Source organism: Falco punctatus (assembly GCF_963210335.1).
Source record: "Falco punctatus genome assembly, chromosome: 15".
In the NCBI taxonomy this organism is placed as follows: domain Eukaryota; kingdom Metazoa; phylum Chordata; class Aves; order Falconiformes; family Falconidae; genus Falco; species Falco punctatus.
In genome coordinates this window covers 12,144,393-12,171,869 of record NC_137595.1, presented here as the reverse complement: position 1 = coordinate 12,171,869, position 27,477 = coordinate 12,144,393, and the positions used below count along the sequence as shown (strand labels likewise).

The 27,477-nt window shown below is 50.0% G+C and overlaps 1 protein-coding gene across 5 annotated transcripts in view; it reads right to left on the bottom strand.

Annotated features, from left to right (window-relative positions):
* The window catches only part of LOC308053794 (gamma-aminobutyric acid receptor subunit beta-4), a 111,388-nt gene that overhangs the window by 68,921 nt on the left and 14,990 nt on the right, over nucleotides 1-27,477 (bottom strand). For 3 of the 5 annotated variants that reach the window (XM_080365510.1, XM_080365512.1, XM_080365511.1), the window contains exon 1: nucleotides 10,608-14,846. In XM_080365510.1, the coding sequence (XP_080221636.1) occupies nucleotides 10,608-10,866 (259 nt within the window). In that variant the 5' untranslated portion in view covers nucleotides 10,867-14,846. Of the gene's footprint in view, nucleotides 1-10,607 lie in introns of all 5 variants that reach the window. The other 2 variants (XM_080365513.1, XM_080365514.1) reach the window with 1 other exon arrangement.

The following is a 27,477-nucleotide window of genomic DNA, read 5'->3' as shown; positions in this document are numbered from 1 at the left end:
CAGAGAGCAGAGTCTTGCACTGGGACAGGCAAGGCTCTGGTGTCCCTTCCTGCCGACAGTCCATGGGAAGATTCATTACAGAAGAAGAAGAGTGAAGGCTGGAACTAGTGCAATAGCCACGTCACCCCTTCTTATTTTTTCTACTATATGACATGATTCAATGCAGTGAATATATTGCCTGCCACATATAATTTTTTGAAATATTCAGCCAATGACCAGCTTTTCAAAATTTCATTTTTTCTGAAAAGTATGGTAAGGAATGCTCTCCTGCTCTGCCCACCAGAAGGGGAACTATTTGTGAAAAAAAATAATGCTCATTGCATATAAGAGCCTGCCCTATGGCTATACCCCTTCCATTTCTCTGTAGCAAGAAGTGGGCCCACCTGCCTGTTGCGTTTGGGGATTTCACAGGCTACCACAGCTGAAGGAAAAGTCATGGTTTGGTGACCAAGCAGTGGACCAGAGCACTGAGGGTGACCAGGTTTGTTCTCATGAACAAAGAGCAGTACCAGGAAGCAGGATTTCACAGTGCTGTTCCTTGCACTGCCACAGGTTTTCTGTGTCGTCTCCAACAACCTGCCCCCTCTTGGTGTCCCCTAGATGTAAAATGGACCTAGCAGTGGCCCATCACCCCACAGGTGGTGGGCAAGATTTGTTAGTCAGTGTTTGTACAGCACAGGAGCCTTGCTGCTATCTGTCACACAGAGCTTGTAATACTACCTGAGAACAAATTATATTCATGCATAATCAAAATCACATCCAGCTCAGCCCTTATTCGAGAATCCTTTTTGGCTGGTGATGATGTCCAGAGCAGAGAGAGCACAGTTTGATTTCCAGAGCCCAGGCTGAGCTGGCAGAGCTGGCAGGTAGAAATATCTTGTTTTGACTGGTAAACTGAGCAAGTTTGACACGGAAACCACTGAGGGAGAATAAATATGGAACAAAAAGATGTAATTTTTACAAAGGCTCTTCTGCAACTCTAACTGTACTCGGAGCCATCCCAGACTTGAACTAAGAGGTCCTGAGGTCTGGGAGGGAAATTCGGGCAGTGGTAGGTCTGGCTGAGGCTCACCCCTGCCACAAGCGCAGTAAGTGCACAACGACTTACCAGCGCTGTGCCTGCGGGACTGCAAAGAGCAGGAGAAAGAGGAAGGGGAAAGATCAGAGAAGAAAAAGAGGTTTTAGCTCTGACACAGAACTAAGGGTAAATGCCAAAACAAGAAGAATAGCCTATAGGAACTGCGTGATCAGTGTTCCCAAAACCAGCCTGAAATTCATACCCTGCTCAAAGCAAACTGCAGCGCTCCTACAGCCTGGGAGGGAGGGCTGACTGAGAAGAGCTCAGTTTCTTTCCATTTGATGGGAACAGGATCAATCATTGGATCTCCAGAATACCTGTTTATTTGACTGATCCGTTCATGTTATAGGGGCTCCACCACCCAACATCTCTCTTTCTTGCATACATGTTGTGAATTCCTTTAATGAACTTTATCCCATCATTAAGCACATCATTTGTCTTGTCCACATTTCCAGTCATGTTTTAACAAGTGCATGGTATTTCATATGTTATAGGATATAGACACCTAACAAATCCTACCAAGAGCTCTCCACAATAATGGATCTTACAGACTCCTGCACCAAATGCTGTCACTACCACTGAAGAGCCATCTTACATCATTTCAGCCTGACACTTTAGTAGCCTCCAACTTGTTTTGCTTTGAACAAGACATAGGTGAGAAAAGTGACATGCACACACAGTCTCTTTCATGTAGCAGTAAAACTATGGCATATTCCTTGGCTTTTATAGTTCATGTTATGTGAGTTAAAAATATTTTTCTGCCTAACTGGGATATTGGGAGTCTTAGGAAATGAACAATGCAGATATGTAAAGCTGCTCTGATGAACAGCTCTAGGGCTGTGGGAATATGTTTTGAGTAATCAAAAGAACTTGTACTAATGGGTTTTACACTCTTTAAATTTTGTTTTCAGTGGCAGTCCCTCAAAGGCAAGTTTACCAGCAGGAATAATCTCAGAAATGGTGAATGTTATGTAGATGTTAGTCAAGGAGGAAGATGGGTCCAGGATGAGAGGGCAAACAACCTCCAGACTGGCTATAAACAGCAATCTGCTTTTAATCAGTGAATTAATTAAGAAGTATTGGAATTATTCTACTAATCATTCAGTGCATTGTATTCAGTTATAAAAAAACTATGACTAAGAGAAGAGGCAAAATTCATGGAATAAATGCTTTATTAAAATTATTATGATACCTTTCTTTAGAGAGATATCTCAGAGCCCCTTGCTAGCCATGGTGCCCTACCAGGGAAAGACTGCACCAGCCAAGGGTGAAAAGAAAGAATGAGGGCAACCACGCACAATTATCTGACATGGGCTTTGGCACAAACATGAGAATCAACATCTTCTCCAGTTCCTGTGGAAGTATACTGGCCTAATGGATGACAGCAAGACTTCATGTCCTCCACTAGATACCAAATCCAGGAAACTGCTTGGTACTACCAAGCACAGCTCTAGGGCAGGCACACAGATTGCTCAGAAACCCACGTCCAGTTTATCTCTGGGCTGAGACTCAGGGGAACTCATCTTCATTGCTGTCTTTGTCATGCCACCCAAAATTCTCTCTACTGCCCTGTGTCAGAGCTTTTTGTCTCTGAAGGAGGACAACAAGGATCTTGTGGGGCCACAGATGCATACACAAAGATGTTCAACATTCAGCAAGAAGTTCACAAGCTCTATCACACTGGAGGAAGAGACTGGTCTAATATTCTAAAATATTATTGCAGTAAAAAAAAAAAAAAAAAAAAGAAGCATGAGAAAATAAAATGGATGAAAGTTAGGTGGAAGGTTGCCCACTGCTGAATGGAACTTATGGAGCCAGTTCTTAATTAAACAGTCCACAGGATCCTTGTTCATTCCTCTTCTTTCTTTGATAGAGGATGGATTTGCTCTGGGGATGACGCAGGATTATATACGGGAGGATAGCACTGATGGGGCTGGATGTGTCACAGCGCTCCTTCCTATGCAAGCCACCTAAGCCTCACAAGTCTACATGAACTCTGTATGTCTCTCTCTTGGGGCACTGGGGCTGAGCACTCACAGCTGTGGCTGAAATCAATAGGAGCTGTGCTTCGAACATGCAGTGTGCTGGCTACAATGCTGCTAAGTATTCTGGAAAATCGGGTGTTTTGGCTGGGCTCCCCACAGCAGGGGATACCTTTGACTCCTTGGAGGGAAGGTGTGAACACGCTCATGCTGTACTGGTGTGCCTGACAATTATAAAACCAACAAATTCTGTGTTGTGAGCGGGTCTGAATAGAGAGAAGTCAAGAAAGCATGAATCCAATATGGTCTTTGCCTACTCAATCCCAGGATTTGCATCAGACATGCGTCTCACTCCAGTCTGGCTCAACCTGTCCTTATCACCTGCTGTGACCACCTCAGCTGGTCCCCACTGTCATGGTCCCAGCCCATCCCCCTCTTGAATGAAGGGAACAAGAAAGATCAGGTCCATGCGTAAACAGCATCTCTTGTGTGCTCTGCAGAGGTGTTCAGGAAGAAGCGACTGTTGGACCTTGCCTCCTGACGCACCCTTACAAGGGGACCAAATATAGATCCAGGGAGAAATCCCAGTTTTGGCTTTTCTGAAGTCCTGAGTGTCTGACTACAGCCTCAAAGTCCTTTTCACAGCATGTATTTCCTATAAAAAGAGCAAAGTGAAAAAAATAGAAATTCTATCATGTGGCAATGTGTTAACATCCACATATGTCCCAAGAAGGACTGGATCCTTTCATTTCCTGCCACTTCAGTTAATAAAGTAAGACACAACAGCAGGAGGTTGTCATCTTCCTTCTGGATTAGCCCTAGAGAGGATGTGACCCACGGTCTGGAGCCAGAAGTCACATAAATGGGGGAGGAAGCAAGGGCTGCACAGCAGCCAGCTTTACTGACCAAGAGCATCCTTTTCTTAACACCCTTTTCTCAGGAAGGAAAGTGGGACTACCAGCAGCCCTGGTGGCACATTCACCTTTTCTTTAGCCCCAGGTGACACGGGGTTTGCAGACTTCTCCAGACAGCTCCTCCCTCTGCTTCCTCAATATTCCCCCCTCTGCTTTCAAATCCAGAGCTGCTCCTCTGCCCTGCCAGGGTATTGGGAAGGAAGGGTGATATTTTCCACCATAGTAAGGCTCTGTGAAGTGCAGCATTTCAGGTTAACCCTGTGTCCAGCTTTGGGCAATTTCTCCTGCAGACAGCGAAGGAGATGGCTGTGGCAGCAGGAGTCCCTTCCTGCTAAGTCTCAATTCCCTGCCCCGAAGCATGCAAAAGAGTTGGCTCAAGGCATCTCAGAAGCATAGGGAAAATTGAATCTGGCTGCTCTGAGATTTAAACATTTTTGCCGTAGAAGTGGAGGGGAAGAGAGCTGGAGATCTGAGGACTAAGCCTTAGAAAGGCAAGTTTGCAGCTTCTACTGCCCCAGGACAAGCAGCTCAGGACCAATACCTGCCCTGCTGCCAGGCTGCCCCTTCCCACCCTGGCCCTCCGGCAGCAGCACCATCACCCTGGGATGCTGCACCAGCACTGGAGGCAGAGGGGCCACGGTGCTTGTGCCATCCAGGTCATTGGCGGTCCTGGGCACCTGCCTGCTACACATGCACCAGAGCCAGCCCTGCTGGAGGTGCTGCCAGTTTCATCCCCCAACATTTTATGAGAGGAAAAAACCCCAGCATGTAGTTGCCTCGGCTTGCTGTCAGAAATTTCTACATCATTTTGTCTAGAATTTCCCCCCTCCCCTTCAAAAAGTCTTAGCAAGCCAGCTGCACGGAAAAAAACACAACCACTGTGGCTGAACCTTACATGCAATGGAAAACAGGGACATTTTCAGGAAGCCATAACAATGTGCAATACCACCAGCCTTGACTACGTAAGAAACCAAATTCCCATTCCTTCCAGTACAGGACCACTAAGACTAGCTGTTTCCAGCCACACAGGGCTGGTGGGCCAGGGCTTGGGCCCCCCTCCACCTCCTGCTGCATTCGTGCCAGCCAGCGCAGCCGCTCAGCCTGCCAGCTCCGCCAGTTTCAGAGCCCTGAACTACTGACGATGCTTCACTGCAACACTTTATGCATCAGCAATCATTTATTTTTACAGTTCTGGGTTTCAAGTGGTGCTGTTATGCAGGGAAGGGCTGAGGGTTTCATCCCCAGGTTCATGGAATTTGGAGAGGACTTTGAAGGAGAAATGCTGGGGAACAAGCAGGATGTGGGGGCAGGCAGGTCCCCAGGAGGGTTCAGGTGTGGTGGAGCAGAGAGGGGCTAAGGGCAGGAGGGGCAGGGGAGAGAGAGGAGGGAGGCCAAGATATTACAGCTTAAGGAGGGGGTTGGGTGTCAAAGGAGGAGGGGTGAGACTGGGCAAGGGTGACAAGAGCTGGGGAGCCAGATCCATGCCACAGAGCAAATGAGGAGCAGGACACAGGCTCGTTTCAGTTCAAGACCCCCGAAGCACTAATTCTCCTTAGGGAAGTTTGAATTAAAAATGGGGCAGGGAAAGCTGCTGGCTCCACAGGCATGAAAACACGGGATTTACTGTGTAATCCTGAGGGCTTCCCAGTCATTCTTTTTTTTTTTACCAGTCATTCTCAGACACTGTGCACAACACCCAGGAGAAACACTAGGAACCCAGCACTCTAGGTGGGCTGGATGCAAGGAACAAAGAATGCCCTCACCTTGCTTTTGGCTAACGAGATCTGTAAATGATGCTGGAAAAGCATAAAGGGTCCCCTTTCCATCCACTCATGAGAAGCGGAGCCAGCTGCTGGAAACTGTTGTTAAGTTTTGGGCTGGAAATGTTGCACCAACAGAGAGCAGCTGAGTCACTGAGCTTCAAGTGGGATCCTCCTGCCATTCCCTCACTGAATTCTTACCCTGGGGCAACAAGGTCTTTGTTTGCTTTCTTCCCCCCGCCCCCCCCTTCTTTCTTTTTTTTTTTCCTCCTATGGAACTAATGTTTCTGAAAGTGAGTGTCAAAGAGTACCTACAAGAACCAGGGTGCTGCTTTGAAAGCTCCTTCTCTCCCCCACCCACGGCCCTGCAATGCTTCCCAGACCTGATCTGCAGCATCCCCTGCTCATACAGTCCTAAATCGTGAGCATCCTGCTTGTCTTACTGTGGTGTGATTATTGTGCTTGCAATATACCCACCAAACATTGCTCCCCATAATGTCCTTCCCCCAGGCCAGGGCCAACTGGATGACACCTGCCCATGATTTGATCTCCCTGTGAGATACACTGCATGCTCCCCCAGAGAGGAGCAGGCTCCCCAGCACACCCTGCCAAGAGACCTCGCTCTGCATAGTTGCTGATCTTGCAGTACCAGGACAGACATCTCCCTCTTCAGTATCCAAGAGCCCTGGCTAGATCTTCTTCCTACCCTGCAAATCCTTCCTCCAAGGCTGTTCCAGATCTTCACCACTGGCCAAATGGCTTAGACCTGCTTTACGATGACCCTCTGCCCTTTTGGTCCCAGATCATCTCCTTGCTCAGCCCATGAAAACTGGGTGTTGTGGTCCCTACAGTCCCACTCTGCCGCTGTCCCACATCTTTCCAACGTGGTGTGCTACACCAGGGCTTGGGGGACTGGCTGAGGGGACTGTCCAGGGCCCCTCAGGCTGGAAGGGTTTATCACCTGTGCCCCAAGGACCAATGGACCTGCAGACCCTTCAATGCTAGCCCCTCCACCTCTCCTGGTGCTTGACCCCCCTGGGCTGCCCCCACTGAGCCAGAACAGCTTTCTGGAGGAGTTGCTCCCAGGTTTTTCCATCACCACCACATGGCTGCAACTTTCCCCCTTTCTCCCATGTGTCCCCCCCCCATTCAGCCCAGCTCCCCAGCTGAGCACGTCATACTCATTGCCACAGAACCACCCCTGAGAGCCGACCTGCTCATCGGCCTAATGGGTTTCCAAGAGGGTGGGGGAGAGGGGAGGAGAGCGAGTGGCTGATGCTTCTCAGCCACTCAGCTCAGCCCAGAGCTAACGAGGCATCTCAAAATTAAAAAGTGAACTGCAATCCCCAGCAGGCCTGTCCTCCTTTTGGCATTAGTCGGAGTTCTCTTTCTCTCTCTCTCAAAAAAAAAAAAGAGGACTGGGGAGCTGTGAGTTGCATTTGGAGCTGTTGAAGCACCACATCCCAGGGACAGTGTAGGCGCTGGAATGAGGAGGGCAGCCCAGAGCTGCTGTGCCGTGGAAGCACTGTCTCTCTTAGAAAGGTTGTGAGGTGCAAGATCTGCTTCACCATGGCAAGGATCATAAATGGTACATGGGAACAGCCAAAGTCCCCAGCCCAGCCCCCTCCTGCTCTGTGGGCAGCAGCCATGGGTGCACAGAGGAGGCACCCCAGGGTGCAGAGGTGATTGCCACCAGGCACCGATGGGGGAGGAGGATGGCAAGAAGGAAACACTCCTGTAGGAGGAACACATGGGGAAAGCAAGCGGGGAAAGAGCAGAGCGGGGAGGAAGGGAGGGCATGGCGAGCAGCCTGGTTTATTGCTTTGTGGGTGGCATTTCTCATATAGGAATCAGTCCGGGAAGGACCTTTCTCTGCCCACACCTCTGGGGTGCCCAGCACCAGCTACTCTGACCTCCCCTGCCCCCAGTGCCCTCATCTGTGAGCTGCAGAGGGCCAAGGACTCTGGCTTGTAGAGGTGCACTCTGAGGCAGCTGAGCCTGGTTCACAGGCAACTGAGTGGTAGCTGCTTTGCTCCAGTCCACTCCTGCAGGCAGCTGCCTTGGTCACTGCTGGGACAGCCCTGAGACAGCCCCATGACATTCCTCCAGGTCATGCAGCTCCAAGGAGGACCTGCCACCATTCTGAGATGCTGTCTTGCCCATTCACAGCTCACCATGACTGGTCCTCCTGGGGCTAGAGCACAAATGGGTGAAGAGTGATCGCCTCCCCCAGCAGAGATGGCTTATACCCATCTTGCCCAGATTGGAAGGCAGTCAAGGGGAGGCAGGACAGTCCAGGAGGAGCACAAGGCAGGCTGTAGGGCAGTGTTATGGAGAACAGCCCAGTCCTCCAATGGGTGGAACTGGGGTTCGGTCCAGCCCCACACACCCCTGAGAGACAGCAGGTCTGCATACACACAGGTTCCAGGGCTTCGCCCAAAGCGTGCCTTTTCCAGCTGTACACAATTTACTGGGGGGAACTTCACCTTCTCCACAACCCAGCTGTGGATGAGCTTGAAGCCACAAAGGGTTAGACATGTCCTGGAATGATCCTACTGGATTTCTCCTAGCAATGCATTTGGACCAAAATCTCAGAGAACTGGTGAGCTCTGGGGACAGCAGTGGAGCGAGGAAACTTCCACCCCTTTTCGCTGGGGTTGTAATGCTAATGATCTCCAGCTTTCAGACTCACCTCTGAGCTCACCCTCTCCTCTACTGTAAATGATGCAGGAGCAATTTTTTTCCAGATAAGCTTATCCTCAGGGGAGGGGGCCAGACATGCTGAGAGCACAGTCACTGGTGCTGCCAGCCAGGACTTCACATTTATGAGCAAAGGGAAGGACAAAAAGGGGTGCAAGGCAACAGCGAGATGAGTGCAGGAATGAGGGTTACTGTCATCTTTCTAATTCTCTGCTTGAGTGAGGGGAAAAAGCAGTTTTCTACTTTGGGAATTCAGAGTAACATCAAACAAAATGCAACGGTTGCCCAAAACCATCCATTTTGCAGTCAGGAAGGACGCAGTGCCCGCTGAGCCCAGCCCGTGCACTGCACAGGCTGGCAGGGTCAGCAGTACCGCCCGCACAGAGCCCCATGCTGCCTTGCCCAGGCTGAAGGAAGGGGTGGCCCATGTCCTGCGGGGGTGGCTGGATGCCCTGGGGACCTGGCATCAGCGCACACAGGCTGTGAAGTGGACGTGGGCTGCTGGACCTCCAGCCCCGTGGCTCCCCTCTGCACCCCTCTGTTCTGTGCCTCCGTGGAGCCAGATCACCTACTGGTTTACTGTATCATAATCATCTCAGTGGCTTACAAGATGGTTTTCTTGCAGTTTTTATGTCATCTCTGCAGTTCTCCCCCTCATAAAATGTGACTGCACCAATTCCTGTGATTTGGGCTGGTCAGCTAATAGGGACATTTCATGTTTCCCAGACAGTCATTAAATCAAATCCAGCCCTATCCCATGTCCAAAGGAGAGAAGGGGCAGGGGGCAACCCCTGTTTCCTTGTGGGCTGCTGCAAGCCCCTCCAAACGGGCTCACCCACTGCACTGATCACCCAGATGTTTCTGCACACTATGGAGGGGTGAGTATCTCCCCCACCCCACAGTCCTTCCTGATGCCAAGGCCTCACAGCACTTGGTGCAGCCACCTGAGCTCCCTGCTCCGTTCCAGGGCAGAGCACGGTGGCGAGGGCAGTGTGGGCAGTGTGTGTGAGGAGGGAAGGCAGTCTCTGCTGAAGGGGAAGGGGCAGCGAGTGGATGGGGGCAGGTTTGGATGGGGTGCATGAAAATCAGATGTTTCAGGAACAGGTTCATTCATGGGGTCATGGGAAACTGGAATACACTGGGGTGACTTCAAAATTTGATGAAATTAGTGGGATTATTCCTCTACCCCCAATTTCAAGGAGCTCTGGATCACGCCCTTTGTGAGAAAACTCCTCCCTTGTATCACCACGGAATTGGCCCTGGCATCTCTCCCCATCCAGAGCACAAGCATGAATCTGCTTCCCAGCAGTCATCTGGAGGACATCTCAATGTGGTTCCTGTTCTCCTGCAGGCTGAAGATCCCGCAATCCCACACATCTCCTTATGAGGAGGAAATAGCATTGCTCAGAGAAGACTGAAAACAGCCAAGCTCGGCAGGCTGGAGCCAGAAGCCCTCCAAAACCCCCTTTCTGTGCAGTCAGCTGTAGTTCTCCACTACCTGCTTCTCCCCAACAAATGGACCTCAACTGTGCCCTGGAGTATGACGGTACCCAAGGATTATTTCGTATTTCATCTCCACGAAGACAACAAAGAGAAGGCCCTTCCCACTCTCCTTTTTGTTCACAGGACACAAGAGAGGAATTGCAGATTCTTGCACCTCCTCACATCTCCTCCTGAATACCAGCCAGGACACCAGCTCCCCAGGGAATATTTTATCCTATATTGTTGCTGAGAGGGCAGCCTGGCAGACCACCCAACAGCCCTGCCAATGATGACCCCAACCCTCTGCAGGGAAAAGAGCTAAAATATCTGGCATGGGGAACAGAAGTGGAGAAGGGATGACCTGTTGTCTGTGATGGACAAAATTCTGGAGTAGATGAAAAGCAGAGTGTCTCTGCCCCAGAAACATCACACCATGGACAACCCAACTGTCTGCAGAAATGTGTGACAGCAAGAGGAGAAGAGCCAGTGAGAGGAGGATGGAAACCAGAAGGCAAGAAAGAAATGTGAGGGAGAAGGCAATAAAGAGATGAGGACTAGCAAACAGGGGAGGGTAGGAGACATCAGATGGGAGTGTTTCATGAGGTCAGTGTGTGCTGTGAGTGCCCAAACTGGCAGCACAGACACGTGATGGCCCACATGCTCTGCTCCCCACAACTGGTTGTCACCATACCTCCAAAGTCAGGCCTGAGTCGGACGTCATAGCCCTTCAGCAGTTTGTCCACAATCTCTTTCACCACAGAAATATTCCCAGTGGATGGGCTGAAAGACAAAAGAAGAAAGTCCTCGTCATCCTGTGTTCCACCAGCCTGTGGGAAGGGGTCCTGGCCAGGCAGTACCACCACAGCATCCCTCGTGCCCCATGGCACCACGTGTGTGCTACAGACACCCCAGCCACGGGCAGAGCCTCCCTGTTTCCTTTTCTCATTCATGTTTTGTCCCAGGCACAGCTCTCAGCCCCCAACCCGCACATGAGCGCCGCAGGGCTGCCAGGGCTCCTAAACCATCCTGGGGTGTGGCACAGGAGTCCTAGCAGGCTCCTCTTCTGTGGCTCACCATGACTTGTAGGTACCCCAGACTCCATCCCCCCATGCTCCCACCTGGTGTGTGCCTGCATCCCAGCAGTCCCACTGGGCTCTTGCACCCCTCAACGCAGGCACCGCTCACCACGCACACTTTCCCCCTGGCCACCAACCCAGACACTCAGGGCACATCACTATGCCCTGCCCGTAGGTGGGTGCACACACACACATGCAGGCAAGAAGTTGTCCTTTCTGTTCCACCAAGGCATGCAGCGGGCAGCTGCAGCCTCTCTCTCGCAGGGCTCGCTCCCCTTCCCCTGCCACGCTGGGCACTTGCTCCTGGTCTCACAACACACAGCACAGACTTGTCAACGCACTGAGGTCCCTACTAGGCAAGTCCCCCCTCGCAGGCACCCTGCACTGTCACACACACCAGTGCAACCTCTGCTTCTCAATGCACCCAGGTATTCCTTCATATTATTGAAAAAGCAACTCTCCTTTTGTCCTATGGCCTCAACATACAGCTGATCTTTGGCGTGTAGACTCATTTTGTCACTCAGCATCACCATGACTTCTTAGCAACGCAAATCAAGAGACAGAGACACGGAAGGAGAGTCCATCTTTCCCTCTGTATGCCAGAGCAGTGATCCTTCCCCTCCCAAACCCCTGACTTGCACACGGAGGGGGGGTGGGTGGGGGTGGGCAGGCGTCCTCCCTAAAGCTGCTCCAGCTCCTCTAGCCATTTCAGCAAGGAGGGAGCTCCCTCTAAAAACAGCCCAAGAGCCAAAGCAAAACTGAAGGTGGAAAACCAGAAAGCAGAGGATGCTAAAAATATTGAACCTATTCAGTGCTGCAGGGTATATAGGTTTTCTACCTGAATACCCAGGCTCTGTGCCACCCTCATCCCCTGCTTTGCATGAGAATAGAGACCCTGCCGGTGACAACTGCTGCTCTTTGCAGTCACCCACCACAACAGCATGTCTCCTTGTCAACACCGCCTCACACATCCATCCAAGTCAAGCTGCAAAGCTGCACCATAGCACTACCTCTGCCAGCCAGCCCCGTGCCTCACTGGACACCGGGGTTTGCACGGACACATCTGTGTGTCTGCACACACACACACACAGACATACATGCCCTCCTGACTGTATGGAGAATATACGGACTCCCTGTCTGTGCACAGACACGCAACATGCAGACACATGAACACACTGGAGCTCAAGGGTACATCTGTACAACATGCACAAACATGTGTGCACATGTGTGACCCCATCCAAGTCTGTGTGGAGGTGACTGTGGGTGCAGATCCATTGGGTTATGATGGGACACTGAACTGTGGACACAGAATTTATGCAGGAGCACAGAAACAGGCATTTGTGGGTGCCCGAGACTGGGTTCCCAGGTGTTCAGACTCTCAGTACAGATGTGGGTGGAGGCATGTGGGACCACTGGGGAGTCTGGTCATGTGTTAAAGCTCTGGGTGCACAATCTCTGTGTGTGCAGGGATTTCTCCACCACACAGGCATGTGCAAATGTGAGACAGCACACTTCCCAGGCCCAGCTTTGATGCACGGGCAAACTGTTCAGCACTTGTGCTGGGGAGGGAAGTATCTGAGCTGTACTCCAGAGCATGCACCTTAGAGGGGTACAGCTCTTCATTGCATTGCTTTAATAACTGTAAAAAGGCCAGAGAGGTGCACACAGGTGGACATTTTCACAACACTGTGTCTCGGCTTGCAAGGTCTGCTTGCACCTGTGGATTTCTACGCAGGTGTGTGAGGTTTTGCAACATGTTTGTGTATACGTGCTCATCATGGATTAGTAATGTGCACCAGCATTTGTTCATTTCTAGACAGTCATTCCTAGGTACATAGATTTCCATATTCATAATATAGCCAGTACGTATTTCTCAAGGGATTTAGACACCTCTCTTTAGCTTCACACAGGACATAAACTCAGGAAGCAGTGTTACTCCTTAATATAGCAAGGAAATTGAGGCAGACAGTAACCAATGTGCCAGGGGCCATACAGAAAGGGGCAGAGCAGGAAGAGGGAAATATGGGCTCTTTCCTCCCCATCAGCTACAAGTTGGCCCAGTGAGGGCATAAACTGGCATCATAATTAAGGGCAAGGTCTCTTGCCTCTCAGGGCTCCTTTTGATCCAAAAAGCCAAGTCCCTCCCACCAAACATGCAAGTTGTACATTTGCCCAGCTGTGGGCGAGCAGCTGCATGTAAGTGCTATTCCTGGCAAATATGGGTCTGCATCCGCTTAGGGAGCACGTACATCCAGGCTGTGAACTGAATTTTTGAGTACTGTGTCCCTGATACTGTGTGGATGTGCATGTGCTTTGCATACACACATACACTTGCAGACAAACATCCACATATATGCACACCATGCTGCTAGCTGGGATGTGTGGGAGTAGCTGAAGGCATGTGCACATGGGAGAGTGTCTGGTCTCCAAGGTGTGCACAGATATACACGCAGACTATACGTGAATGCTAGTCCTGGACATAAGCAGATATAAGCACACATTCAAGGACACATCTGAGCAAAGCCTTTTGATATGTGCATTGCTCTTTACGCCTTTGCTTGGACACTGCCTCTATGCATGCCTGTGTATGCGCCCATACACAGTGGAACCATGCATGAATGGTGTGGGTAAGGTGGGCATGAATCTGCGCATGTGCATGTTTATAACTGTGGGAACATAAATCTGTATATACAGATCTGAAGCCTGTGCAGGGATCTGCATGTGTGCTTCAGGAACACACCGCTCGGTGTGCATGGCTGAGCAAGGAGATGCCACAGCTTCCCCCCCCCCCCCCCCCCCAAGCAGACTTCATGCACGCCATTGGCACAGAGGTAGAAACCCACCTGCCCGCATGTGTGAGGAGGGAGGGTGAGGAGGAGTAGGCAGCGCTACTCCCGTGTGTGAAAGCAGGGAATAAACGTCTGTGTCGGAGCAAACAGGTGTGCTCTGTACACCTTGTCCAGGCTGGATGGGTGCCTGCACCTCTGGTTGCTTGGAGCACTCAGTGCTCAAGGCATATACCAGGAATAGCTGCAGCGTGAATATGCAGGGGTTTAGTGCAAACATTTACACGGCTATACGCAGAGCAGGTAAAGCGTGCTGTGCTCTGTAGGTGTGTTGTGATACACATGTGTGTGCACCCAAATGGGCATGGATGAATGTGCACATGCAGGGATGTATCTGAAGGGACTGCGCCCACAGATGATTCTGTTGCATGCCATAAATCTGTGTGGAGGCACAGACGTAGGCATTGCCTCCCGTACACTGCAGAGCCAGAGCTTTGGTACAGGCACAGCACGCTTGGATGTGAGTGTGGCTGCCTGTGTACTGTGTGTGTGCAGACCCCGGCATGGCCAAGGCAGCCCTGCGCCGGGGTGCGTATGCCCACAGCTTGGTGCCATGCACTCCCTCGGCTCCTACGGACACCATGTTCCTCAGCAAAACACTTCATTTTGCCATTTTCCCCCAGGTCGCGTAAGCCGGGGGGGGGGGGGGGGGGGGGGGGCGGCACACGCTGCAAGCGGGCTGGTAGGTGGGCTCCGTCTGCAGAGAGCCTGCTCCACGTCTCATGTATGAGCATCCCTCCTCCCCCTAAAATGACACGGACTGGGAAATAACAGCAGCAGGCAGCAGGGAAAGCAATTTGGGGAAAGAACCCCCTCCCCTTCCCCACATACAGATCGATGGAGAAAACCCCAAACAAAATAAACAAATCCTGTGTCAGCCCCCCTGTCCCTGCAGCCTGGGATCGCAATCCTTACCTTTGCGCACAGCAGGCGAGACAAAGAGCTGCTAAAGCAGAGACAATTCCACTCAATCTGTCTGCCTGAAATGTCCACATTTCCACAAAGACGAAGGATGAAAAAAAAATCTTTGGAGGGGAGGGGAAAGGACTGATCTTGTGAAATCCCCCTCCAAAAAAAGGGGGGGAGGGAAAAAAGAAACCAACCCCCCCCAGTTAATGATTTCCTAGAGAAAAAGAATAATGAAAAAAAATTAAAAATGTGGGGGAAAAATATCCCCCCCCCCTCCTTCAGTGCCAGTCAAAGAATTCGTTTCTTCTTCCTTTCAGCATCCTCTCAACAAGAGACATCCTCTGGCAATGGAGAAAATCCCAAGAGAAAGAAAAATAAAATGCCCCAAAATGGGCTCAGCAAAATGTGAAATCGAATCTCACAGGTATGCAGAAGAAGGAGAAGAAAAAAGAAAAAAAAAAAAAAAAAGAAAAAGAAAAAAAGAACTCAGTGTCCCCTGAGCACTCCACTTGGATTATTTTTCCTCCTGCTCTTTTGCCATCCGGTTCTGCAGATGTTGCATGGCTCCTGCTACCCACCTTCAGAGAAGAGGAGGAGGAGGAGGAGAGAGAGAGAGAGAGAGAGAGAGAGAGAGAGAGAGTGTGTGTGTGTGTGTGTGTGTGTGTGTGTGTGTGTGTGTGAGAGGGGGGAGGTGTGAGTTATCTAGCAATATGATTTTATTCTGGATTTTACCTACTTGCTCCCCCTTCCTTCTTTATTTTCCGAGGGGGAAGGGGAAGCAACCCAATCCCACTGTGCAGTTATTTTTTAGGGAAATCTCAGGCTCATCAATTGGAAGGTTTGGGGCTTTTCTGAATGGGTTAAAAAAAAAAAGGAAAAACAAATGCAACCCAGTAAATAAATAAATACATATATGCATGTGTAGAAAATAAATAAATCCCTGTCTGCGGAAAGAGCTGCTCTCCGAGGGAGGACTTGATGTCTCCCTAGTGCTGTTGCCGCAGCTCCTGTGGAGTTTTGCTGCTCATTGCAAAGTCACAAGAGGAGGGGAGGAGAGAGGGAGTTTGTGGATGGGGAGGGGGACTCTCCGGACAAATTGGGATCCTGACGTCATGGCTGACAACATTAACCCCTGCTGGCTTGCAGAGGGGAATTTTTTTTCTTTCTTTTTCTTTTTCTTATTTTTTTCCCAGGGATTTGGGAGCAGGGGAGAGGATAGGAAAGGTGATAGCATTTTGGCAAGCGGGGGGATGCGCCTGGACTAGAGTGGCTCAGCTACAAGCACTGATGGGTGCTGGGGTTGCCTAAAACAGTGTGATCAGCAAAAGCTGAGCTTCTTCCTTCAGCCACAGAGATAGAAAAGAAGGTGATGTACTGAGACTCCCTCTATGCCATGGGGCAGAGTGACCTAGTGGCCTCCTCCTGGGGCACTGGGGAAGATCTGAAGCCTCTAGTGGGGCTGAAGGCTTCCCCAGGCCAGGGAAGCCCAGCTCAGCAGAGATGTTCAGCTTTCCCTGGAGGTGCTGTGTTATGGGTACCAGAGTTTGTGGGAAAAGGGAGCCTGAACTTTTAGAAATACTGCTGAGGATCAGCTCCTGGTGCTGTGGCTTTGCAGCCATAGAAATCTTCACAGTCACAATCTCCTGTGCATCAGTTTCTGATCTTTATCTTGAAAAAGTAATATAATTAAGGAGGTCTACATCTCTACAACAGGCATGCAGTAATGTATTTCCATGAAGGACTTTTTCCTAGGAAATAAAAGAGATCCAGCAGTACTTTGAACACAGAGCAGAAGACATGGCTCAAGGAGGAAATGTCCAAGCTCTCATGCCAAGATCATCCCAGATGCTGTCTCCTCTGAACCTGCCTGGCAGCTCAGAGTAGACCCTCTGAGGAGGTAAGTCTCCCCTCCCCTGTCACTGGCTGACACCTGTGTGTGGATGGTTTCCAAAGCCCTCTGGGCCAAGAGTGCAGAGCAGATGTGTCACTGCAGCTCAGCAGGGTGATGTCCAAAATGCCTCTGGAGAGGCACCACCACAGGCACAGTGGCTGCCGGGCAGCACCCCTGTCCTGCCCTTCCCTGCAGGGACATCTGCCCTCGCTGGGCAAATCCTTGGCTCTGGGGTTTGTAACGCTCCCTTCCCTTGTGCTTGGCATGGCTCTTCATGGCTTCCTTATCAGAGGCATGCTACAGACCACATGCTCTGCAACTCCTTCTCCCAGAAAGGAGGGTAGAGAGTGACCATTTTGAAGAGCTTCCCCATTGCAGGCCAGACTGAGCTGTTGTGATGCAGAGACATTAAAACAAGGAAAAGCTGGGTTGTGTGATGCACTATCCTGATGTCACAGCTTAGACCTTCTTCCCTGTGGCTTCTGTCACAGCAGGGAGGTCCTGGGGGCAGTCAGCATGCAAGGCTTGTGGGGAAGAAGAGGACTCCAGGAAGGTTTTGCATAGACAATGAGGCCGTGCTAGAACAGGAGGGAAAAAACTCTTCTCACCTGCTGCTGAGGCTGGTAGAAAACAATCTCGGCTTGGGTTAGACCCTGGACCACACCTGTTCCTCCAGACCTCTATGAGTTAAGTTGAAAGCAGTGATCTCTTGCTGTGTTTTCTCTGGGGCCAAAGCAGGTAAGTGGCACTTGTCATATGCCAGCAAATATGCCTGCATGTGCAGAGTCAGGAGTTGGGATGTATCACGCTAGTCATGAGCTTTCACTGCAGACCGCTTGCTGTGGCCTCCCAGGCTGCAGTTAGAAGCAGGGACTCAGCCATGACATCCAGCTATGGCTGGTGCTATTTAGCTGCATTGTAGCCCGAAGCAACCACTGCCTGTCTGTCTAGGCTCTCGGCGGTGGGCTGCCCGCTGTGCCAAGGGTGTGCGCCCTCAGGACATGCCCTAGCTTTGACATGCCCTGGTATCATGAGCAATACATGCTTCGTCAACTCCCCCTGAAGCTTGCAGCTCCCCGATTCCTGTGGCTGAGGAGTTCACCTTTGCTAAAGGGCTGGGGGCAGACGGGTCAAAGCAATAGGGTTTCCCCATGTACCTGTTGAAGAAGAGGAACCAGCCCAACAGACCTGGGCTGTGCTTGGTCAGGCTCAGCCCCGATGTGAAAAGCACCTGGTCCCACCATTCCCACAGAGCAGTTTGTCTCCTCGTGGTCACTTGTGCCTCACGTGGCACGCCTGGCTCTGCAGTGCAGGGCACAGCCAGCCATGGCATGGATATGCTAGGGTCCTCCAAGATCTCCCAATGTGTGTGTGTACCACCAGGAGCCCCGAGTCTGGGATGAGCTGCCCCTGTGCCTCTCGGGTGCCTGCCACTGCTCAGGTGCGGTATTTACCTCGTTTGCTGCTGCCAACACACAGGTCTCCTGGCAGCGGTGTGTTTCTGAAGCACTTACTCTGAATTAAGTTGCTGGGTACCAGGGCGGAGCTCTTGGGGAGACAAGAAGCATTTGCCTCTGCCAAGGCTCTGGGCACCAGAGGCCCCATTTAGCCCCCCCTGAGCCCTTCCAGTCCCCCCCTTTTCTGACCCCTTAGCACTGCTCTCTCCCACCAGCTATGATTGCATGTTACTGACAAAAAGGTAAGTGGAAAGCAAATGTCAGAGGCATACATGAAGAGGAAAAATTATGCTCACAAGTGGTGACATTTGTGCTTGCAAGTTCACCCAGTCGGGAGCAGAAACCATGTCACATGAATTATCTGACCACTCAGCCACAACGGGAAACTTTGGAAAGCCGATTGAATGTATTCACTGCTAAGCAAAGAAACTGTTGTGTGTTCTTGAATAATCTACCTGAAGCCATGTTCATGAATAAAGGACTGCTTTGGAATTAGTCACCCATCTCTGCTGAGTCTCATTAAGACTGATGTACACTGATATGTGATGATGCTGAGGTATTTGTTTCTTGCCCTCCAGAAGATGGGCATTCTTCAGCCACTTGCAGCATCCCAAACACTGGGTCTCCCTCCCCTGCTGGGGGGTTGTCTGCTCTCCAGTGAGAGCCCAGCAATGGGTTTTTCTGGAGCTCATATTCCAAGTCTGAAAAAAGCTGTGAGAGGCTGCTGGAGATGACATGCTGTGGCTGTGATCACCCTGAAGAGGCCATGGAGGATTGTGTTTGTGACCATTTGCTGTCCTCCACTACTAAATCATTCTTCTTCACTCCTCTCTTACTTGTTGCTCCGCTGCAAGCTCCACACACGGACTTCCCTTCTTATCCTGGCGGCCACTGCTGACTCCAAGTTGCAGTCAGTGTGACAGTGTTGAGCCAAAAGCCTCTGCAGATCATGGCTTATGGTCTACAGCCACCAGAGACACCACAATTTCATTTTTTTTTCCTTTTCCCCCCTTTTTCTCCCCCCCCCCCCCCGCCCCATGTCTAACATTTGAGCACTTCCTGGGTGTTCATGTGTGTGCTACCTATACCTTTGGGTTCATGGTATAGGACAGAAGGATCGGTGCTGTCCTGAGGGGGTTGCACAAGTAAAGTAGTGAGGCAGTGAATCAGATTGTCTCTACCTCTTAGCAAAAACAGGGAAAGAGAGGGAGGCTGAGCTTTGCCAAGACCAAGACATGCTTTAGTCCTCCTCTCCAAGCATGCAGATGCACTCAGCAAATGGATTCTAGGGTAGATAATTCAGTAGAAAGTATCCACCATAAGGAACTACTATAATTAGAACTAGTGCTAGGGAGCATCCAAAATACACGTCCACCAGTACCACTTAGCTGTGTCACCTCCTGCCCTGAGGAGGTGTCATGTGTCCCTCTCACAGCAGGAGGGAACAAGGAGCTCTTTCCCTTGCCATCACGGTTATCACAGAAGTGCTGCTTTTCCCATGGGCTTGCCATCAAGGTGGAAAATCTTCCTGGTCCTCTCTCCCTGCTGGTAGGATGGCTGGCTTTTCTGTTAAGCCAACAACTCCCAGCAGAAGATCTTGTTGTTCTTCTAAAGCAGAAAAAGGACAGGAGAAGAGAAAGCAAAACAAACCAGGCACTAAATCAGAAGTTTAATAAAAGCCCTGCAGGAAGGGAGAAAATACTCAGCCTTAGAGCCAGCATTCCCGCATGGAAGGTGGAAAACACTCTGAAAGTAAGTGAAGTGTACTTCATGAGGCAGGAACAGAGAAGGGCAGAGACAAGGGACACTTACCCACCTGGTGTAGCGCACAGCCTCTGTCTCCTGCTGCAGTCCAGGACTGAACTCACCAATTTCGAAATTCCAGAAAGAAGGGTTTTCCCTCAAGCTATCCTGCAGGACAAATGTTCCATCAGCAACTACAGGACTACCTAATCACCCTCAGGCTTTGGCAAGAGAAGACCAGAAGTCTCCACCTCCATGTACTGATGGGGCTGACAGCTACCAGCAACTGCTTGGACAGCTGGGACTGTCATTTCAGCAACTCTGTGTTCTCTAACTCACAAATCACTGCTAATGTTTTAGCACAGGAGCCCCTCTGCTTGGACACACCATATGCTAGATGTTATATATTCCTGAGGAAATATCCCAAAGGCATAGTGTATATACAAGGTTCATTAAAGATCCTTCCTCACTTTGCAAGACAGTGCAGACTCCAGAGTAAGTGGAAATGTTGACCATTCTTAGGAACTGTGAATGGGTGAACTGGTGAGTAGAGATTTGCGTGCAGTCATGTGTCTCTGCTGTGCTCAAAATGTTTAACTACAGGATAGAAAGTGTGGAGGGAAGGGAGAAAGGATTGCCCATGGAAATGGATTCATGCACCAGCTCCCATTCCAGCCTGTCTTCTAGGTTATGTGGCTGCAGACACAGTCTGGGCTTTCCTTCACTTGAAAAATGTTGTGGCCAAATGAAGGACTTTTGATTATGAGAGTGCAGAATTGCTGTGATAGCTATGGTTGTTGCGAAGGTTCAGCTCCTATGTCTACAGTGAAAGAACAGCCCTATGCATGCTGGTCTCCCCATACCACAGCCTTCTCCTGCCATGCACAGACAACCTGCAGGGTGACGGTGACACCATGATGTGCCCATGGTACAGGGACAATCTGCTCCAGCCATACCTGAAGGCTGGTGATGGGGAAGGCAGGTGAGTCAGGTCTACAGGGCAGCCTTAGAGCTGACATGCAGCTGCAGCAGAGCTGTGGTACCCTGGGAGATGTGAATTCATTCCTGTGTGCATGTGGAGGGATGTAGAGCCTTAGTCATCTCATGAATGCATGGATGGCTTCGTCTCTTGGCTACTGACTGCTGTGGAGGTTGAGGCCAGGTCCTCTAAGGTGTCAGCCAGCCTGGTCCTGCTTACTGCAGGTGCCTGTCATCGACTTATCCCGCTTGCATATCTCACCTTGGGGCTGTAAACACAAACTCCTGATCTGTGGCAAAGGCTTGCTCAGGTTTGAGCTTAACATATAAAAGGCCATGAGTTTATTTTTTCTTTGCATTTCCATGATGGTGGTTAAGAGCAGCAGCGATGCCCTTTGGGACCAGCATTTCTGATCATATTATGACTGGCAGTGTGAAGGGCCCAAGGCAAGGAAAAGGCCCTTCAACCCCTGCAGACAGTTAATAAGTGCCAAAAAATGCCTCCCTGCTCATTATCGTTAATGATGGAGATCTGCTTTGACACAGAGCGTGTCTGTTGGGCCTGTGTCTCCATGAAGCATCTCCATTTCAAAGGATGTAGCACCTCTCACTCCTAGGGATGCTCTTTCCCATTTACACCAGCAGGGAAGTCCCCTTCTGAGTCAAAGCCCCTGGTCTGAGTCATGGAGATCCAACAAAAAGTGCTGGAAGCAGCAGCTGGAAAACAGATGGCAAGGATCTAGGTAAAAAATTCCTCTCCTGACCACCACATGGAGGTGTGGATGGTGTCAGCTCCTCTTTCTCCTCTGCCCCTGCAGATCTCCTGTCCTGAGAAGGGCCAGGGCTCAATACCATCACCCAGGAGGCAGCAGGAGCTGAGAAACTCAGTTGCTGGTCCCTGCTGGCCAAGGGGACAATGTGTTCCCAGAGCAGGTGCCACCTGGAGCTGTCTTCTCCCAAAACCTTGCAGCATCCACCACCTGCGCTGAGGGGCCACAGCAAATGTGATAGAAAAGATTGTTCCTGCACATCATGGGGCACCTGCATTTGATTTCCCCATCAGCCTCAGGGAGGCCAAGCCCTTGTCTCCTGCATCCCAGGCATGTAGGAGAGAGAGAGAGTCCTCATCTGTACTTTATTGCATGGCAAAGCTTATGGTTGTGTCTTCCACAGGCAATGTCCTGGTGGTTGGAGACAGATGGGGGTCTCTCCCATGACGCTCCTGCTCAGCAGGGGCTGGTTGGGTCACCAGCTCAGGGCTTGCTTGCAAACAGAGCACCCTTCCACAGGAGAGGCTATGCATAGGGGCTTGCAAAGGTCACCAAGGCAGAATCACACTCTGGACAATGGCAGGAAAATATGGCCAGTGATGTCATGGGTGGAGGGCAATGTCAAGTGATGATGTCACGGGGGGAACACATGCTGAAGGCAGCATCCTAAAGATACGTGAACTGCAGTGAGGGGCAAATGCATGAAGTCCCTGGGCTGTGACACCAGTGAAGGACACTGGTGTCACACACATCAGGGTACCCATCTAGGCTTTCTACTCTGAGCAGAGCTGAAAGAGAGAACATAGAACTGCATTCAGAGTTTCCAAGACTGAACGCAGAAGGAACAACCCTACTCCTTTGTTCATCATAAATTTCTGGTTTTATTTTTCAGGTGGGAAATTGAGGCAGATACTAGCTTAATTACCTGCCTACAATGTACAATGTCAGTCCTTTAAAACTCCTGCCTCCTATTTAAGTATTAGAGTATTCTCTTTGAGGTGATTTAAAAATCCTGGACCTTTGTAAAGTGACATTAGAGATTAACAGGAAAAAAAAAGAGTATGAAAGAGAAGTTTTCCCTGAATTGATGGTTTGAATCAAGAGCCAGGAGGTTGTCTGTCCAGAGGCAGCTCTGTGAGCAACCAAGAATCCGGGAAAGCGCAGCCAGGGCAATGCCACACTGAACAAGCATCTCACCCCAAACATGATGGATTCCTGCAGTTGAAAAGGCAAATGTCAGTTCTTTGGATCTTTCAGTCACTAGGATATTTCGGCTCACTGATGATTTCTGAGAGGCTTTTATTACGTACTTCTGGTTCAGAATGGAAAGTTGAGACTTCTGATGATCAGATATACAAAATACTTGAGTAAGGGAGGAGAGACAGGTGCCATGTCTGTGTCCTGGGTAAAGCTCTGATTTTGTTCTGAGCTACAGAGACTAGGCAGGGGTGGTTATTTATATGGGGAGTGCAAAACTGGGTAGGAAAACTCGCTCAGTGTCAAGTGGCACCAATCCCAGTGACTGTTCCCTCCAAAGATTTACACCACAGCTGACCCCCTTGAGGCAAGGCACTTATGTTCGTGTCCCAGTGTCTGTAGAGCATTTAGCACAGTACAGCCCTGTAGGCAGGGCCATGGACACTGTGACAGCAGAAAGTCCTGCACCGCAGCCCTGTCAGCCTGCAGCTTTCTAGTGTTACACCATGCTGGGAAGCTGCTCTGCTTAGCTGCTTCCCTGGAGCAGACCAGGACCCCCTTAATTATGTGCTGGATCAAGAGGTTCCCACTAGTAGTGCAAGTGCCCCATTCTCACTTGGGAGGTCTCTGACTGTCCAAATTTAGTCTCTCTTAGTTTTGACTGGACACCTAAGCCAACTCACAGGCTTGTTTCTGCGATGGAGACGGTATACTGGGTTCAGTTTTTGGTGTGGAAATGCAGGACACATCTGAAATGCACTTTCTGAAGTCATATGCTGCTTTGGGAAAGGCATGCTTCCTCTAGGACTCGTCCTGCCTGGGACAGGGTATTTGTAATACATTCTCGCTTGGAACACGATGTGTGCTCCTTATTGACTCAACATTTTATGTGAGGTAGTATTTATGTGTACTTTTCCATGGTGTTTAACCACTGCAGTGGTTGTAAGGGGCTTTGGCTGACAGCTCTAAAACAGGTGGCTGAGAGCTGAGTGACTTTTACGACCTGGAAAGAGTGATAATTGTGCCAAAATTTACTTTCAGGGGTATTATATGGCTGTCATGAAATGCAATTTGTGCATTATAGGATGGAAGATAGTAAGACATGTTTCTTGTTCCTGAAATAGGTCTGACAGTCCATCAGCCTGCTGACAACAAGTAAGCTTGGGTCATGCCTCAACTTCTGAAGTCATTTTAGCATTCACTCTGTAGATGTGAAAACAAAATTCCTGTGTAAGTATGCAGAGTACCAAATTAAAGCCAGCAGACTGCCAGTCCTGTGCAGGCTGAAGGTGAGGCATCAGTTGAACAAATCCCTGTGGAAGACAAAGATCATGCCAGTGTTTCCTACTGCTCCCAAGTGTCTGGCTTCCAGCTGCCTGTGGGCTGTGCCCGGAGGGAACCGTTGCCTTCAAACAAAACTGAGTGTGGGACTTCCCAGCTGTAAAATTGGTAGACAGGAGGGTAAAGGGAGGAGTGGTGTGTTACGTATGCCTCTGCCTTGGAACAGAAAACAACCGAGATAGGCTCTGTGTTCCCTCTGACACCAGTAAGAAACGGCCTTGATCCGAACCAGCGTAACAGAAAACAGTACTGGTCCCGCACGTTGGCTGAACTCTTGCTGCCTGTCCCTTGTGACTGCAGTGTAGGTGTCAAGTATGGGCAAGCTGGAGGGGAATGAGGAAACTATGGCCGGTTCAAGCAGGAGTTACAGGTGCCTCCTCTCTGCCTTCACCACCCAACTCTGTCCCAGCTTTCCTGATCCAGGCAGAGCAGCACCCCAGCAAAGCCAGCAGGCAACAGCGGCTGCTGGAGAGCCCTTACCTTCTCAGACCTGTCAGTCCCCATGTCCACGAGGTTCCTCATTGGAGAAACAGGAGGAAAATCCCCTGTATATACAGTTCATTTTGGAGCTTGGGAGTGAAATCCATGTGATGCTGTGTTGCCTGGCAACAGGCTGGGAATGGTGGAACACAGGGCAAGTCTTCTCCAGGGCTGTGTTGGAGAGGAGCATCTCCAGCCACTGTGCAGATGGAAAGGGAGCATGCTGCAGCAGAGGGGGACATGTCTTGGAGCAAAGGCACAGGCACAAAAACATGAGAAGAACAAAGAGGGAGATGAAAGTCTAACTGAAGATAGGAGAAAAGAGAGAAGTCAGAAGGGAAGAGAGGAAAGGGGAGCCCAGGTAAGACATCTGCAGACTCATTGAGCTGCAAGGGCTCATGGCTGTCACCTCCCAGGGACAGCTGCTGTCTCTCTTCAGGTGTGTCCTAGTTTTGACCCAAAGAACTGCAGGAAAAGGCAGTTTTCCTCTGAGCACTGGTAGCATTTCTTCACCTGTAAGGGATTCACAATGTCCTGCTGCCCTCACCATCCTTGGAGACCTCAGACAAGTTCAGATGCTCATTGCACTGATTTCGGCTAAGGGAATTTTTCTGAGCAATCAGCATCCACACAAGTTTACACTGGGAATAACACCACCTTTCAGACAAATCCCTGAAAAGATCCCACTCCCAGTTCAACTGTCCCAAAGGGACCACGCTCAGACTAAGGGGTCAGCTATACTAAGCAATGGCTCAGGGAGGGATGGCAGGCAATGGGTACAGCCAGCCCTCAGGGGAGATCCCTGGGGAAGGCCACCGAATCCTTTCCCACTGGGAAATTCCAGGCCTGTGACCAGTCACTTGTTCACCACTGCTGATCCCTCCCCAGGGGATGTCTGTAAATCTCCCTTACCTAGAACATGGCACCATGAGTCCTGGCTGCAGACCTCTGCCCCAGACATCTCAAAGAAATTTTTTGGACTGCTGTTTTGTCTCACACATGATGTTTCCTCACCTCCCTCTGCTTGCATTTCAGCCCGTTTTCAGCACTGATTCAGGCAGGAGGCTGAGAGCTCAGCCCTCCACATCAGTCCCCCGACACCTCACAAGACTGCCCCTGCACAGAACACATTGCAAGCAGGATGTCAGCCATCTCTTTGGCCACCCTCTGGCTTTCCCTTTTGCTTTTTTTTTGAGTAACCACACTATCTCACAGTGTCCTCAGGAGGAGGCATTCATCCATGTTGCCTCTGGGACACATAAAACAAGGTATCTTGTTCACACTCACGTAGTGAGGGAGTAGTAGGGTTGCAAGAGACTGGTTTCCCCCATGCTCAACTGTAGAGTCTTAATAATTAAGATAAACCTTTTAGCTCAGTTCTTTCCATCTGCTGCTTTTCCCACCCAGTCCAGCCAAAACCAGTCCTGTAACAGGACTTTGACCTGGCAGGAAATCCCAAATCCAGCAGTTAATTTATCCCAATTTGGAGAGATGAGCAAAAATATTTTTTCTAAGTAAAGCTTCTTCTGAGATGTTGGGATAACATTTTCTTTTAGCTGTACCTTTCTTGTCATTTCTAATATGAGGCAATACTAAATTTAAACTGGTAAGGACTGCACCACTTATCAGAGCGAAGTCTATTACAATGTAGCATGAATATTGAGGGGAAAAAAACAATCCCTCTCTGCAGAAAATTTCCATTTTGTACTATGTTTTCTGAGAAAATTAATCTGTTGCTTTCTTTTTAAGAGTTAAGGTTCAGCACAGCACCTGAGAGCATTAGGGGAGGCCGTGTTCCTTGGGGCTGGTGTTCACAGGGTGAAGCAGCTGCAAGACCAGGACATGCACCGGTCACAGCAAGTTTGCCTGTGTCAGCTGTGTTGCCAGCTATGTCTGTCCTTGCTATAGCCTGAGCTTTGCAAGGAAAAGAACTTTTTCATAGAGCGATGCCCAGAAAACTTGACAGAGAGGAGGGTTACAGCATGTTCCCTGCACAGGGTAGAGGGGAGCTATGAATCCTTTCTCAGTCATCCTCATGCTGGGCTGCTGTCCCTCTCACTCCACTGCCTTTTCTCAGGCAGAAAAGTCTTTTCTCGGGAAGAGCTATCTATAATTGAAGCAATAGCTGAAACATCTGATTTTCCACCAGCCAACACCTCCTGCTCCAGCTAGCACCAGCCTAAAGTGAGTGCAAAGACATAACACTTTAGTAGCATGTTACATTTTCTTTATGCTGGTGCCAGCTGCTGCAGAAGGTAGTAGAAAGTGAGTTGAAGCTAGCACAAGAGCTTTTGGAAAGCTATTGACATAAATTTAGTCTATATCTCACATGTACTGTGAACCAAGGCATGGATATAGGGGTGCAGGCTTTCTCAGTGCATGCCCATTATTTCTTCACCAAGGTGCTTCAAGTTACTTCCAGTCAGGTTCCAAACTGATGTTTTCTGTGCTCACCAAATCCATTGAGGGGAAATGTTTCCATCTAAAAACGTCCATAGGGAAAATTAACTTTTCCAAGGAAACTGCAGGGAGGCAACAGAACAAAGCAACTGGAAGGGAAAGTATAAAGCATTCCTGCAATGCTGCTCAGTACAAACCTCCTCTGAGAGGGGAAGGTAGTTTCCTTTATGAATGGGAAATAGGAATGGTCACAGTGCTCAGCCTTCTTGTGGGATGTGCAGGCAAGGGCTTGCAGGAAGGAGCAGCAGCCCAGATGAGCAGGGCTGTGCTGTCCTGAGACTAGTACATTGGGTCAGTGGTGGGTTTGTGACCACTGCTATATGCTCCAACAGGCTTCCATTTGACTTCCCAGTTCCTGGAAATTTAATTTTCCTCTGCTTTCTTTGCAGTTTCTGGCTCTCATTTGAAAACCA